A 17,544-nucleotide genomic window follows, 5' to 3' on the forward strand; every position below is an offset into this window, starting at 1 on the left:
GAGAGGTTGATGGTATAAAACATTGTGAGAAACGGCTCCCTCATGGGATTTAGTGAAGTCTAGTGAATTCCCGTTCCAGTCGCTTGGGATCGTAGCTCTTCAAGCCCCAACAAGGCCCAACCCCGTGTCATCCCACCAACCTTGATCCGCTGCTGCATAACTACATTTTGGCGATAGGGGATCACTTGTCTTATTGTGACTGCTGGCGCGTTACATGTGTTTGGGACCTGAATCGAGAAAGGGACTTGAATCAAGTCTACCTTGGTTGCCGCGCCCGCCATGCTGTAAACGCACGCGTTGTAAATCATTTCGAGCTTCCATCGATCCGCGTTTTACGGCGACAGAAGAATGAAGCAATTCATGTCTGCTTCTTCTTTCTACATCGAGTGCATCATCTATTCTTCTTCAAATAAATGTTTGGCCAGGATTTGGTGCATCTTACAGCCTTTTCGTTTGCTACCATCAAGTTGTATGGCTGCTGAACAAAGATGAACCCAGCGAACTTAACTTGCTAACTTACTTCTGTATTGAGGCTTAAAACATCAGGATATGTGCTCCTCCTACCTGGCTAGCTGTTGAATGATAAACTTCAATAATGCCAAAAGTTCACAGTCATCAGAATTCACCGTTTGAATATCGGGACAGGCCGCGAAACCACCGCTCATGGTCCCCGCGAAACTGCTGTAGCAGATCGCCACTGACTAGCTTGGTGAGTGACACGAGAGTATGGAAAGCAATGATCGACACCATGGATGTCCAGTGCGAGAAACTGCAATACCATCGCCGTCAGACGGATCACCGGTTCGGCGTCACGACCGAAGACGATATCCTGACGGGTATGACGGAACAGCTGGACTGTGCAAGTTCTAGAGTGACGAATAGGTGACTAGATTTTGTTTTGATTTTGGGGTTTGTCAAAGAAACTTTTTACTAGAGTGGGACTCGAACCAACGACCCCGGATTAAAAACGTGCCACGTGGCAGGAGATCCTTACCCCCCCCCCCCCCGCCCCCCTCCCCCGAAGAACATGTCCCCATTATAGCTTCCTATAAGTTAGGAAGAGTTCGGTGAAATTGACGGCAGTTGTCTCTAAAGGCATTCTTTATTTGTGGGTTGGTTCCCACACGGTGACTTCATGATGCCGAAAATAAAGCTTGGGCACTGATTTCGCTTCGGCATCCAACTTACGTTTGACCAGTTCCCTTTTACATATAATAACCATTTTGCTCACAATATCACGATGTGCAGATCTATCTGTGAGCAGAGAGAACCTTCCCCGGGCCCATGCCATAACCTCGTACCGTGGAGAGTGGCCGATAACATACCTGAAGAAATGCTGTTTTCCATCGAGGACTACGGTGGCGGTGGCCAAGCCATGCCAGACAGTCCCAGGGGTTCCAACTCGTCCTCCACGACACTTGTCTCGAGCGGCACGCTAGTTGATCTGGAAAAGGACGAGTTTATCGATGAGGATGAGGACGACATGGTAGATGAAGAAGAGTATATGTATGGCGATATCAGGACGGATAGTCTTGGATCTGGTGAGCCGGGGAGGGAATGCATGACAGAAGAGGATGCGCTGGAAAGAAGTTCTTCTTGCACGTGGAGGGAGGCGATATGCTTCAGACAATACCGAAGGTATGGCCCTTTTCGAAGCACGGATTAGGCTCAGGCTAGCTTGGCTCCGCGGTTTGATTTGAAAATGCACGTGCCTTGCGTACGTAGTCAGGGCTTCAGACCAGAGCCTGAAGCCGAACCTAAAGCCGAAGCCGTGGATTTGAAAAGGGCCTATGTACTAACAAATACAGGGTGCAGAAGAAAACCAAATCGCGATCATTTTTAAGCAGGGTTCAGCCTAGACTGGTACCCTGTAATTATCCGCAGGTACTTGCTTTTCAGAACCAGTGATTTTATTGGGTACAATGATTTCATTGGATAAACGTGCAGTGACGTAAGCTTTCTGTGTTTTGATGGTCCGATGTGACGTTTGACAGCTGCATGTGAATGTAGGTGGAAGGTTATTATGGACGGGGATTGACCTATAAGTATAGAGGCCACTCTCTGGCGTTGATAGTCATGAGCCTTTAAGTGTGACGTCAGATGTTTGATAATTGTATCCAAAAATGCTGACTAGAAAAGGCTGTAGTCGAAAAGAGGAGACCAGTAGTAACTCACCCCGCAGTTTTTTGTAGCGAAGTAAGTTAATAACGAGAAATCATAAAAGGCTTGACAGCTCTTTTCAGAATTGAGAAGTCTCCCAAATTCCGAAAATCTACTGCGCGGTAGTCGATTATAAAGCAAGACAAGTTCGCAAAGGACATAAGTAGAACATAAACCATTTTGAAGTATGGCCGACCTACTATATAACACTATTGGGTTTGGGTAAATCTGCTATCCACCAAAACCAAACAATGCAATCACAGCTAGAGTGACCACTTTTCTTTTTTAATGCCATTGCACACTTTCGGTAAACAGTATTGTCCAAGTCCCACACTTCGTATATCACAACTTATATATAAAATAAAAAACCTGTGAAAATTTAGGCTCAATCGGACATTGGAGTCGGGAGAAAATAATGGGAAAATCCACTCTTGTTTCCGCGCGTTTCGCCGTGTCATGCCATGTGTTTAAAATAAATCCGCAATTCTCGCTATCGAGAATTGATATTGTTTTAATGTTTTCTCAAAAAGTAAAGCATTTCATGGAACAATATTTCGAAAGTCTTTCACCATTACCTTCTGTAAACCCTGTAAATTATTTGTAAATCTGTGATTTTTGTTTCTGTACCGAAAGTGTATAATGCCTTTAAAGGCGAATGGTATTACCACAAACCAAATAATAAATTATACAATAATACATCACCTACAAAGGCTCAACTCAAACTCAATCCCGTAATGACTGTTTTGCCACTGTTACACAAACAGGTTGCCCCATCCGAAGATGTCATGGCGGAGAGCACACGAGTCGGTTCGAAGACGGAGGATGTTCGGCGACCGACCACGACGGGGAAGCCTCGGCAGCAGAGGATGGTCGCCACGACTCAATGTTTCGTGGACGAGTATCGAGGAGGAACTTAAGGTAGGGTGACAATAGCCTTATGACAAGGCCTTCGTGGCTTGAAGAGCCGCATCCCAACGACTGGAACGAGAGACCACACACGCGAGCGTCTCCAGTTTCGACTCTCCAAGCCACGAAGGCATTGACAAAAGACTAGGGTGCCGATAATTGGAGGCTTCTTGTCTCATACATTAAAGGGTTTGATACCTTTGGTTTTGGCTACGACCTCGATGAATCTCTACTCACTGTGAAAGAAGATATAATGTAAATTACCTGTAAGAGTTTCAGCTTCAATAGTCGTAAAGGTTTTGAGAAACAAGTGAAAATAACAGAGCGATATTTTTAGGAGAGTCGAGTAAAAACGTTGTACATGCTAAAATAGTTTTCGTCTCAGGAGACGAAAACTATTTTCGTGATATTGTTTTACTCATTGTTTTACTCATTTAAGACAGCACCCCAGCGAGTAATGGTTAAATGGAATGTTTCTACCATCATACTCATAGTCTTCAAACCGTGTAAGCTTTAATGTAAATCTGTGGACACTTATTTTTGGGACCTTTTTAAGGTTACCTCCCTCCTCACTCCTTTCATGGAATGAGAAATTAGGAAAAGTGATCACATTGTGACGTCATGAAGGTCTACTTTTCAAATCACCCGTCTTCATTTCTACTTTTTTTGTTATGTACAGAAACAAGGGATCTTGTCGTCCCCTATTGAGCTGACAACACTAGTCTCTCCTGCACGCCCTCACTTGAACACCAATCGATCCAATGCCATGCAACAAGTCATGTCGAGCGACTCTCACGAAATACTTGAGCTGGGGTTGTCTGGTGAGACCGAAAGTGATACTCGAAGCTACGTGGATGTTCAGCAAGCTACAAATGATCAAGATAAGCATTGTCGTCAGAGAGATGCCCGAGACACCTCAGACTACGTGGACGTTCATCCCAAAGTTACCGGTTATCAAGATAAGCATAGCCGTCAGATAGATGTACATGACACGGGGAGCAATCCTGGAAAGGAGCACCCGGAACCGGACGCTGTGAACGGATGCACGGGCCAACAAGCAGTCGCTGCGAGACACGCCGATGAAGACCGCTTTGCGGAGCTGACAGCGGGTATACCGGACGCGTGGCGAGTTGGTACCGGGAACACAAACCACGGCAATAATACCAACATACAATCCTCCTCTCAGCCGAGACGATTGTCTAACATCGAACACCTAGCCGCTAAGGGTAAAATGGGGTCTCACTCCAAACCTGTAAAAAATGATATGGAGCAGTACCTCACTGCAAAGCCATTTGTTCCCAAAGATACAGCACCAACTACTACAACAACCCGCCGGGTAGCTGTTAAAGATACCGGCGACAAAAAAGGCAAAGACCCAGACATCAAACTAAATGGATCATCAGGGGTCAAAGGTCAAACCTCTGGATGCAAGAAAGAAAAAACTGGTAGCCATGGACTGAAAGATGGCAGAAACGGCCAGGAAACTTTGCAAGTTTCAGGTGTCACATTGCAACCGAAGACAACGAAAAATAAGCGGGCATTTCAAACTGATCAGCGTCCCATCCCCGTCATTGAGCAAGGGGTCGTCCATCATCGCCGATTGTCGCCCCCGGTAACTACAAATCAACCTCCAACAACAGAGGTAGCTGCTCAGGTGACTGAAGAAGCATGTCGTCGCATTGGAACGGATGCAATGAGGAAACTCAGCGAGGTAGTGCCTTCATTGAAACCAAAGTGCGGGCACCAAACCCGAACTGTTGTTATCACTGCAACCTCTGACGATGAGGGAGCCAATAGATGCAACGGTCCTCCACATCCGATACCTGCTCGGCCGCCGGTAGCAGCGGTGGTGCCCACTCGAGGGGAGAAACGGATTAGAGAAGCAGATGACGGCAGGCACAGGTTCACCGTATCGTACGCTGCTAACACGCTACCAGTTAAACCGAATCCAACTCAACAACAGCAGCAACAGTACAACATGCAGCCGGTTCGGGCACTGGCTGAGCAAGTAGGAGTACGCCCTCTGGCGTTAACGTACCGTCAGGTGCAGCACCCACGTCCACCAAGTGTCATTCCCCTGGTCCCTAACCCGATGCAGTACAATGGACCTGCCTGGCTCGCCGGTAACCCTCAGTATCAACACGGGTACCAGCAGCAGCAGCGCATGCCGATGCGTCCACAGCAGCCGTTCGGTCACCAGCGACAACTACAACATTTAATACCACATCACCCAACACAGAGAACCAACACTGGCTTGGAGGATCCTTGCATTGTGTATGCCCAGCCAAGCAACTAGTAAGTTTCGCCCTCAAAATAATGGGGTAAAAAAGAAAAGAAAAAAAAAGGACTCATTTTACGCAAAGATTGTATAGTAGTTTTATTTTGGTATCAGTACCAAACTGTCTTGGGAGAGCACTGAGTTTTTAATCTTTAAAATATCTCAGCTCTGACAAACACTTGAAGGCTTACACTTTTAAAACTCAGTGTGTCTTTCATCTCTTTTTTTATACGCAGTCTACAGAATAACCAAAGTAACTTAATGGATGGACAACGCCCTCAACGACCAGCTGCCGATTCCACCAACCAACTACTAGCCCGCGGACTACCACATCCACAACTACAACATCAACAGGGTCAAGTACAACATCAGCAGGGTCAACTACAACATCAGCCGGGTCAACTACAACATCAGCCGGGTCAACTACAACATCAGCCGGGTCAACTACAACATCAGCCGGGTCAACTACAACATCAGCCGGGTCAACTACAACAGCAGCCGGGTCAACTACAACATCAGCCGGGTCAACTGCAACATCAGCCGGGTCAACTACAACAGCAGCCGGGTCAACTACAACACCAGCTGGTGAACCCATGGCATCCCACGCGGTCTCATTATTTAACACACAGCAACAATTGCAACATCAACAACAATGTCGGGCAACAACAACAGCAACAACAACAACAACAACAACAACAACAACAACAACAACAACAACAACAACAACAACAACAACAACAACAACAACCACAACAGCAACAGCAGCAGCAGCAACAGCAACCGCAACAACAACAGCAACAGCAGCAGCGACGACAACCACAGCAGCAGAAGCAACAACAACAGCCACAGGAACAACAACAACAACAACATCAACAACAACAACAACAACGTCAAACATTTCAGACTCAACAGCGCTTGTTAAACTAACTCAGCTAAAACTTAACTATAATAGTGTTCCATTTTATAACGCGAAAACAATGTTGATAATTCTCTCTAATATTGTGATGTATGTAATGTTTTCTTAAATGTCTTTCGGTTTCCCCTAGAAGTGTTTTATTGTTCAAATCAGTCAGTTGCAGAGGGAGCAACATTCAGAAAGCACCATTATTAGGCGCGCTAGTAGTATTTGCCGAATTCTCCCAAAATAACAAAACAATAACACAAGAGTGGCCGCAGTCTGTGACGCATCGACCCCAGCCTCATCACCGAACGCTTTGACGACAATGTGGTGAGACGCAGTTCAGACTTACTTCCTCGGGGAAAAAGGTTGTGCGTCATCAAACCTGGTACGCTTGCTCCCGAAAACCACGATTTCCCCCCAAACGTCCTAAATAGTAGTTTATCAATTATTTTATTTTCCAATCACCATTAACGCCGAACGCGGCGATTCTTCAGATTATCCACAGCCTTGCCAGAAGTGACCAATTCAAGTCATACGGAGAATAATTTTGTCCGCAATATTGGGTGCGTTCGTTTAGCTTCCCTGGGTCGACCCCGGTCTGCCCCGGTGCGTTCAAATAGCTCTGACGTCATTCCAGGGGCTCACCTGGGTCAGGCCCCAGTGCCCTGCTTGTGGAATGGGTCACTTGGGGGCTGGCCCCAGGTGCATGACGTCAATACGACAGCGGTGAGTGATCGTTCGTTTAGCTCTTGTCAGGGGCTCACCCGAGTGAGCACCGCGGGGTAGACCCAGGGAAGCTAAACGAACGCACCCATTGTTTTAGCACCAAAACGTGCCACCATCGGCTAGATGTAGGGGTAGGCCTATAATTAACACGTATATATAAACACGTATTTCTTTGAAAAACAATGCAGTTTCTAGTTTGTAAGTTCATATTGTACTAATTCTATCAACAAGTGAAACAAATGTTTTAAACCATTTTTACAAAAATTATAACACTACATTTTTTATTTAGAATTACAAGAATTGGATTACAAAATGTGTTTGTTATTTATGAGAGAACTAATGTAAACAACCAGTCATATAAACATGATATTAATTTTATGTGAAAATACAACCCCCATTATTTTCTACTTTAACTCTTTGTATACTAAATTTTAAATTGTATCTATAGTTAATAACAATTTGGGAATGCAAAAAAAAAATTGCCTTTAAAGGCAATGTATGCCTTTGTTTGTTTGAACCGTTCGATTGTTTTTAAGCCTATGTATGGCTATACCTGTAGTTGTATATAATAAAGTTAACCTGTGAACATTTTATTTATAAATCAATTTGCGTATTACTAACGAAAACACGTGTCATGTTTTTATCCATTAACACAATGACATCTTATTAATTTAATCGACTAAACAACAGCAACAGACGTCTTAATCATTACGAAACCTTGACTGAACTTTTGTTTCCAACTACTCGTAAGGAAATGAAAAGAACAGACGGAACTAAAAAAAAAAATCCCTCATGGCCAGAACTTTACTTACTTAAGCCTCAGCTGTTTCACAGTCATTATATAACCTTGAAGTCAAAGTGTTGCCATGGAATCGCCCGCCCTCTACCGGATTCCTCTAATTAGTGCATGGATTACATTAGTTAGTCTTCCTAGCTATAAAGAGATACACTCCGTAAACCTCTCATAGTCCATTACGAGTAATTAGTGACCATGTAAAAAATGCCTAGTTTATACGGACATCTCAAATAATAGTGGCACCATAGTGCTCATATCCGTCACTCAGTGATGCTTAATGTGCTTCAACGTTCAGTATTTTCTCTGCAAGGTTTATATGTGGTGTTTTACAGCAGAGTGTGGGTTAGAATCCCGGTCATGACAATAAAAGTGCCCTTAAAGGAACACGTTGCCTTGGATCGGTCGAGTTGGTCTTTGAAAATCGTTCTGTAACCGTTTGTTGTTAAATGTATACGGTTAGAAAGATATTGTAAAAGTAGAATACAATGATCTACACAATTAATATGCCTCGAAATTGCGTGGTTTTCTTTTTACTTTGTCGACTAACACGGTCGGCCGTTTATGGGAGTCAAAATTTTGACTCCCATAAATGGCCGACCGTGATAGTTCGCGACATAAAAGGAAAACCGTGCAGTTTCGAGTGATACTTGTTTGGATCATTATATTCTACTTTAAAAACATCTTTCTAACCATATGCATTTCATAACAAACGGTTTCAAACGCTTTTAAAAGACCAACTCGTCCGATCCAAGGCAACGTGTTCCTTTAAGCAATGCATACCTAATTGCTTCGTAAAAAGTGTGGAAGGTTGGTGCTTTCTGCTCTGCAACATGCTCCCTGTTTCAGCCACAGGAGTATGGTGGCAATTCGTGTTTCTTATGACAGTTGATTTGGGGTCAATAGCCCAAATCAGTGTAGCTATAATATGAGCCCCCATCTTGAAGTGACCGTCCCGGCCTTGTGGGTTTGGCGATGTCTCCTTGACAAAACATTAGGGAGGTGTGGCTGCACGTTCCGCGAGCAACGTGAACGTGAACGTCAGAGTGAGTCGTTAAAATCTCACGTTTTTAGCATACGTGAAACTATCATATTTATTTCATGTCAGGTATGTACGTGCGCGCAGACGTCATCGTGAGCATGCACTAAGACCAAAGTGGTGACGAGAAACAACATAATTTTTTGACGTTCACGTTCACGTGTTTGCTCGCGGAACGGCAGCCAAACCTCCCTATTTGGGGGTATACGCGTGGCAGCATTGAAGCCACGTTCAAGGAAAGATTGCATGATGATACACTGTCTGTATATCATGGATAACACGGACTTCATAAAGGGATCGGGAACCGACGCGCTGAATCCTCCCGATTCAAAACACTCCCGATTCAAAACACTACTTCTGATTAGTCATGTTGGAATATTGAATGGAAAAAGGGTACATGACTCTGTTTCCACAGGAATGATCGATTCCGTCTTGAGGGAGAGTGCCTTTCCGTGAATTTGAGCGTGTCATACGGCCCCCAAACCCCCCGTCTTTCGCTCTCCAGGAACGGCACGTGGATGATACGAGAAGACCCTGGATAAGACCTTGAACTTCTCTTTGGGTCCATAGGGATGGGTATACCTCGATTGTACGAGTATTGGCAATGGCACAACAGATTGGCTGTGCGTATTATAATTCGAGGAGATTGCTGGTTTGCATCTCAAGGGCAAATAAAAGTACACCTTCGCCATCTTGATCCAATTGCACGGCTGTCTGTATAACACGCACTTAAGAGCGCTCTTGGTGCATGTATATAATAATTTATGCACTTACTGCAAGTAGGGAAAGAGCCTACACTCTGGGTCACGATCTGACCCAGATCAAGGCCCGAGAGGGAGCCGCTTTATAGATGGTCCCGCTTAGAGAGCCGTTTAGACAGTCGACATGACCTATGTATTCCCCCCAAAATGGGTCAGCGATGTACATGGCTTGAAGTTACTACAACATTTCTTACATGCCCAATAATCTGACGTCACACTTCGAGGCTCGTGAATAATAACGCCAGAGATCTGCCTTTAGCCTACGTCAATCCCTGTCCAGCATCACCTTTCACATGCATTCTCTTTACATACGCACTGGATGTTACATGCAGACGACCTAAAGTGCAGCTGCCAAATATCACATTGGACCAATCAAAACACAGATATGGAATAAAGCTTACGTAATTGCCCGTTTGTCCAATGAAATCATTGTACTCAATTAATCAATGGTTTTGTTGAACCAATACAGTGTTCTATCTTTGTATTAAAAGACAGGGGACCAATTTTATCTGTCGCTTAAGCTCTGGCAGGTCCGTAGTTATAGACGCCCATCACACCGAACTCGTTCTCACTACTGAAAAATGTAGCCGATTGGGCTTACAAGTTAAACTGTGCAAACGGAGTGGGCGTTGTAGCAACTTTTTACGGTCTGTTTTAACGAACATGGACGGGTTATCGAGATGGTGCTCCAGAATTTTGAGCCTGCTCAAATTTTTAGAGCGATCACCCCATTCTGCATGAAATAGACGAAGTGGCAACCTACTGAAAAAGGGAAAGACGTACTACGAACGGATTTGCCGTTCTTTGATCGCACGCACTAGGGACGTGCTAGATGTGGTACGGTCGGGCGTCATTTGGATGTATGCCTATAGCCTACATGACTTGTGCAACACAGACCGGCTCCGTTTGTAGCACGTTCATCCCGTATACAGACAGACCCAACTCATTACCAGAATTTAAAGGAACACGTTGCCTTGGATCGGTCGAGTTGGTATTTAAAAAGCGTTTGTAACCGTTTGTTATAAAATGTATACAGTTAGAAAGATGATTTAAATGTAGACTACAGTGATCCACACAAATTTGCCTCGAAATTGCGTGGTTTTCCTTTTACTTTGCGAACTAACACATTCGGCCATTTATGAGAGTCAAAAATTTGACTCCCATAAATGGCCGACCGTGTTAGTCGACGAGGTAAAAGGAAAACCACGCAATTTCGAGTGATACTTGTGTGGATCATTATATTCTACTTTTAAACTATCTTTCTTATCATATGCATTTTATAACAAACGGCTACAAACGATTTTCAAAGACCAACTCGACCGATCCAAGGCAACGTTTCCTTTAAATAGTTGTAGGGTCACACATAGACATTACATCCGGCCAAAACTATACGTTCTACAGCCAGATCAAACCCGTTTTACGAGTTCGGACGTTTTAAGAACTAGTTTGGTGTACACTGTCATCCGTCATCCGTACATTATTCAAGACTTTGTTTCCTTCAATCATAGTAGCTTATGACTTTAGGACGTCGCGACGCGTCGTGAGTCACATCGTCTATTCATTTCATACAGACAAAGTTACTCGTCTAAATTAGAACCATCTTTGTGAAATCGACCCCTGCTTTTTAAAAACCTTTAAAATTTATATATATTTATTTATCGGTTTATTTAATGAAAAAACACATTAAAAATGTATTTTTAACAATAAAAAGGAATCCCAAACTGGTGTACAATTTTCGGAAGCGCAGCCCTGCCTTGTATGTTGGGCTTGAAGCCAAAGTGGTTTACTGTGTAACTACCATTACTACGCATATAAAATGAAAGCCAACACGTTGTGTCCGGTTCACTAATACTTTGTTCCAAATCTAATTTATTTGTCAACGATCAGAAGGTCCCACACTTCACTTCGAAGATTCTGACAGTTCAATTTGTTTAACTAATAATGAGGTCGTCATTACAAGTATGGGTGTAGTCTCTCACTCATGCCACGTCCGTTTTGTGTGTTGTACTCTCGTTATGTATAGGAGTGAAAAATTCACTTTCTTGTCCGAGTGGTGTCAGTTTCGCTCTTTTGAGTGTAAATTTCTGTGTCACTCTTTTTGAGTGAAAATAGAACGAACTTCACTCTAAATTGAGTTGAAAGTGCCCGTCTTTCACTTCAAAAAGAGTTGTCCGCCACATGGCTCTTTGCAAGAGTCATGGCAGACAAAACGAGTGATTTTTCAATATTGTCCAGACATTGGCGTCGTAGCTGCAACCGCCTTGAAATAAGGCTACCCCGGGCTTGGGGCTTACTGTTTGTAGAGACGTATTCATTTCAAATGGAAAGGAAAGGGAAACACGTCACATTGAAACTACATCTATTTTTATATCTCATCCAACAGTTACGTCCTTGTGCCCTCTTTTCTAATTGAATGCCACGCCCATGTTAGTGTAATGTGATTACACGAGGCACATCCCCTCATGGGGTGTGTACAATCTCGATCATTAGCGATGATTACCATCTAAATTAATACCATTGAAGATGGTACACTCTGGTACAATCACGTTTTCACATGTCATTATAGAAACCAAGAAGTTAAATGTCATTTTTGTTTTACCCTTACATCACCGATGTGTGTATTAAGTACTTTCTCGAGTTCTGTGGAATAAAACATAATATATGGACCGATCCGGCCTGTCAATCAAACTGTGCGCGTTCACCCATTTAACCAATCACAGCAATGATTGTGGTCAGACAAACTCGGTCATGCGTGCGCGTATATGTAGCACGCGCGGCAGAATCATGCAGAATGTCATTGGGAGTGCTTGTACACGTGTCTTGCACACGTGCGCGATGGGCGGAGCTTAGTGGAAAGCCGGAACGGTCCATTACTCGGGCGGAGTTCGAACCCACAACTTTTGCCAATCTAGAGCAGAATGTATATATGCATGTGGATTTGTTTTCCTTACCGAACTCGGGGAAGTATTTGGTATACGGTGCTTTACACACATCGGTGTAAGGATAACACCAAATTATATTCTCTATCCCTGATACAAATTTAACATCTGTCAAGAAAGTTCAATATCATATTGTTTCAGAGGCCTGTGATAGGGCCATAATTTCTTTGTTTTTGCAAATAGATCTAACTAGCGGTCCCCACAAATGCACTCTCAAAAACGCCAAGGTCAAAATTGACCCTTATTCCGGGTCCCAGTGGCCTTTACCTAAGCGTAATTTTTTTTTACCCTTGTGGGGTCATTTTTAGGTCACACTGACCCAGAAATTGGTCAGGGCACCATAGGACCGTCGGAATTGGGTCAATTCTGACCTATAGAGGTAAGACCTTATACAGGGATCAGTACAAGTAGGCCTACACGTTCATTCCCGATTAAGACTTTACCATTATGAATAATGTTACCAGCCAAAAAAGTACTCCACATGTATCATAAGTAATGTGTTACTGGTATCCTGCTCTTTTTGTATAATACTAGAAAATTTCTTGACCACAATTTGCTGCATAAAGGCACAGGACACTATGTTAGCATAAAAACTTACTGATAATATAAAACATTGGGAGATACAGCTCCCTCTGAAGTAACGTAGTTTTTGAGAAAGAAGTAATTTCTCACCAAAGTTTATGAATTGAATTCGAGACCTCAGCCGAGGTCTCGAATTCAAGGCATTTGAAATCACTTGTGCGACAATTGGGTGTTTTTTCTTTCCATTACTCTCTCGCAACTTTGACAACCAACTGAGCTCAAATGTTCACAGTTTTGTTATTTTTATGTTTATATTGGGATTCACCAAGTGAGAAGACTGGTCTTTGACAATTACCAAAGGTGTCCAGTGCCTTTAAGCTGCTGTATCAAATTGGCCCCGATGAGCAGATCCATCTTGCTCAGCAGTAAACACTGCTTAGCGTAAAATTGCAGTGTATCGGTTCAACAACAGTATATAGGGCCTATATATGCAGCAGGCAACATGTTTGTGCTAACTTGCTAAGCATGTTTGGTGCTTAACAAAAATAAGTGCATTCAGTTGTTTGGATAACCTTAAAGAGAGACAAACCTGTGGTATTTTAAGTGATGTTTGAAGCTCATGGACGGGCACTGGAAAGAGCCGGTGTGGTATCGACATTTAGAACAGTTTACTCTGCTCGTCGTCAGGTTAATTATGTTTGACAGCATTCATTGGCTTCAGCCAGCACTTTGCATGTTAATTTTACCTATACAAAAAACAAACTTCTTCAATTACATTTGTTTTTATAAACGCGCAAATGTTTTGTTTAGGCCTAAACGACGTTAAAGTAGAATTTTCAAACTAGTATGGATGAAATATCGATTTAGCGATTAAAATATTCGTTGAGCAGCATCATCACCCAGCCACATCGATGACGAACCCGTCCATCGAGGTGCGTCTCAGGAAGGGGGCTTAATCCACAGCCCTTGTTGAGCCTTGATCAGCTACTGTATGCCCCCCATACCCTGGTCGGCCACATTCCGATCCACAACCACCCCTTAATTAGGAGCACGGCGTGTGTACCCACAACACGGACTTTACTGACACATGTTGTAGACCTTGTTGAAGTGACACATCCCCCCGATCTGATGCGGTTTCAGAGAATTCATTCGAGGAGGAGTGTCTACGCCAGATGAGGAATTAAGACCGTTTGTTTCTCAGAGTTCTTTGGTTTGTTATTGTGCAATTGTTGCTCCACGCATTTCGGTGACTCTCACCCTCGTCATTTTCATAAAAACAAGACAACAAAACCACCAGTTGACGTCACGAGGATTGGCCAATTGTCTCAGCAAATTGCGGTGGGAAGTGATGAACTGTTGACGACAGTTTATCATTCTGGCTGAACACTTCGTTGTCGCAGTTTTACATTTGAACAATCAACATGAAGGAGAAATACTCTTAGAGATTTCGACCAGGCATTAATGTTGCCGTTTAATTCTAGCTTGATTTGAAGTCTACATTTTCGTCTCAAAGATCACAGCTAGCTCTGCTGGAGTTAACTTTTATGAGGTGAGGAGAGTTGAATTAACTTTTGATACGCGGATAATATTATTTTATCACGATGTTCCTTCAACAAAGACTATTGGTTGTCGTGCTCCTTGTGGCGGGCGCAGCGGGCATTTCGTTCCGCGTCGATCCGAGCGCACAGACGGTAGTCCAGGGCCAGTCCACCATGCTGCGGTGCCAAGTCGACAACCAAGACGGTATCCCTGTGTACTGGCAGAACGTGGTGACGGGCGAGTACATCAGTCGGGACCGTAGGATCGATCCATATCACCTGATCAGTGACTCCGTTAAGAGACGCTACCGGATTATCGGGGACCACGGTTCCGGCGAGTACAATCTCCTGATCCGGCGCATTTCGATGAAAGATGACAGCAGCTATGCGTGTGTTTATTTCCAAGAGATCGCGTACTACTCCAAAGTGGTTCGTCTCCGGGTATTGAAACCGCCGGATAAGGGGTACCCCGTGTGCCTCCTCGAGCCGAGCCTCCAAATGTCCGTAGGGGATAACATCACACTCGTCTGTGAATCTATGGGTGGCGATCCACCGGCCACACTCACCTGGATCAGGGGCGAGAGCATCATGGATGCCACCTCAATCAGACATGAATACCGTACCGTCTCAGGCTATCAGCACACCCTTACTCCGGCTGACCGGAACATGAGGTTCACCTGTGTGGCCCAGAACCAAGCCCTTGCCCAGCCTCGCTCGTGTTACGTTATCCCTTTACGGAGCAGTATTGAAGTCTTGCTCCGACCCGTCGTGTCGACCATTTATATTGGAGACAGTGTGAGCTTTAACTGTATCAGTGAAAACATACCCAACTTGATTTACCGGTGGTCAGTGAATGGTCAAGCGATAACTGGATCCAGTTCAAAGTATGAGCTCCTCAGATCGGGATCGAGGTTGAGGGTTGTCAACGCCACCCTTGGGGACGATGCGTCTCTTGTCACGTGCAGTGTCGAGCAAGAGTCCCTTAACCTCTCAGCTCACGCTGTCGGTCAACTCTGGGTTCGACAGCTCAAGGACAACCTCATCGAACACACAGCTACGTTGACAACAGTTCCAGTTACCACCACACCCATGGTTACGACCACGCCACCCTACCTTACCACCCAACCAGTTACCACTTCTAAGATGATCACCACTATCGAACCGATTACCACAACTGAATCGGTAACTACTACGCCGGCTCCAACTACTAAACCCGTTACCACAACGGAGCCTGTTACTACAACTGAACCGATAACCACAACAGAACCGATTACCACAACAGAACCGTTAAACCACAACAGAACCGATTACCACAACAGAACCGGTTACCACAACAGAACCGATTACTACAACAGAACCGATTACCACAACAGAACCGATTACCACAACAGAACCGGTTACCACAACAGAACCTATTACTACAACAGAACCGATTACCACAACAGAACCGATTACCACAACAGAAACGATTACCACAACAGAACAGATTACGACAACTGAACCTATTACCACAACTGAACCGATTACCACAACAGAACCTATTACCACGACAGAACCTATTACCACGACTGAACCGATCGCCACAACAGAACCGATTACTACAACCAGACTTCTAACAACCAAGACCACAACGCCTGTGGCCATTACAACCGAATTTATCACCACAACAAAACCAGTCACCACGACCAAACCGCTTACCACAACCGAAGCAGAACCTACCACGGTGAGACAAACACCCCAAGCAACCACCGCTCCCCAACCACCACCAGTTACCGAAGCGAACTCTCTTGGGAATGACCCAACTCAAGTTGACAATAGTCTTACGGACACCGAGCAGATCAACGTTGTCCCTGGGATGCCCGGAGCTAAGAAGCCGAGTGGCGTGGACCAGGACAACAATCTGTCTGGGCTGTTAGAGAGAGCTGTTTCACGCCTCAACCCATCTAAGCCGGAACATCCAAGAAAGATCACTACTCCAGAACCTGAAACTACACCGGCAAAAGCAACCGCGGGAGTCACTACCCCACCCCAGCCCGTCAAGACAGGTCCCATGTCCCAGAGGGGTGATATTCCATATAACGAGTTACCCACAGTGAACGCACGACCTACTACTCCTGCCACGACAACCACGCGTCCACCGAGACGTCGAAAGGGCAGACGTAAGACAGGTCGACCGAAGCTTCAGACCACTATTGCCGCCACGACCACAGTGACAACGACAAAGAGAACGACAATGACAGCGACGATCACCCCACCATCACCACCAACAACAACACTCCCAGAACAGCCCAAGACCGGCATGGACAACCCAACCCCCGCAAGCTTGAATAACGCGGGCAGTAATGGCGGTGTGGCGGCCGGGCTTAGCGTCACGTTCATCCTCTTGATCATCCTCGGTGTTGGGCTTGCCGTGTATTACTTCAAGTTTAGAAAACAACCCGCAAACTGAGAAAATAAAGACTAAAATTAGTTTATAATGTACATTTTTAATAACAAAAATACGCCGTATACACACTGAAAAAAAAAAAACTGGGCCCAAACTTGCTAAGCACAGAAAAGTATTGCTGAAACAAGGTTACCAGTCAAAATTCTATAACGTTTACATTGTGGCAACTGAGACGGGATGTTTGCTTTAGCAAAGAAAATTAATTTGGCAAGCAGTATTTTCTGCTCTCATGAAATTTGGTCCTGATCAGATTGACCCAAGATTCTGGGTCCGAGAAATGGGTCAAGAATGACCCATAATGGATCAAACTGACGCAAAATCCGATTTAAGATCCCAGCTCGTCATCAACCACTTTCCGGGTTATAGCCTGTCGACCAATAACTTAGGTCCCCATTGGACCTGGAAGCCAGGTCAGTTCTGGGTCAGTTCTGACCCAAGTTTTTTTTTAGGTTTTAGATCAAACTGTTTAGTTAATCATTTTTCGGCTCTTAAAAATTCCCATGGAATGTTGTTAAAATTGAGTATCTTTAAGGGC

The 17,544-nt window shown here is 44.4% G+C and overlaps 2 protein-coding genes across 2 annotated transcripts; both read left to right on the top strand.

The window, feature by feature from the left end:
* Positions 1-359: 359 nt before the first annotated feature.
* On the top strand, positions 360-7,631 carry LOC139946966 (uncharacterized). Its single transcript, XM_071944761.1, has 5 exons — positions 360-882; positions 1,249-1,638; positions 2,925-3,078; positions 3,746-5,361; positions 5,581-7,631. Exons 1-5 carry the CDS (start codon positions 596-598, stop codon positions 6,269-6,271), a joined length of 3,138 nt encoding a protein of 1,045 aa, XP_071800862.1. The 5' UTR covers positions 360-595; the 3' UTR covers positions 6,272-7,631.
* Positions 7,632-14,500: 6,869 nt separating this feature from the next.
* Positions 14,501-17,012, top strand: LOC139946967 (uncharacterized). Its single transcript, XM_071944762.1, has 2 exons — positions 14,501-15,833; positions 15,889-17,012. The coding sequence occupies exons 1-2, from the start codon at positions 14,627-14,629 to the stop codon at positions 17,010-17,012; spliced, it is 2,331 nt and encodes a 776-aa protein (XP_071800863.1). The 5' UTR covers positions 14,501-14,626.
* Positions 17,013-17,544: the final 532 nt, after the last annotated feature.

The sequence above is a fragment of the Asterias amurensis genome, chromosome 14 (assembly GCF_032118995.1).
Source record: "Asterias amurensis chromosome 14, ASM3211899v1".
NCBI classification, from domain to species: Eukaryota; Metazoa; Echinodermata; class Asteroidea; order Forcipulatida; family Asteriidae; genus Asterias; species Asterias amurensis.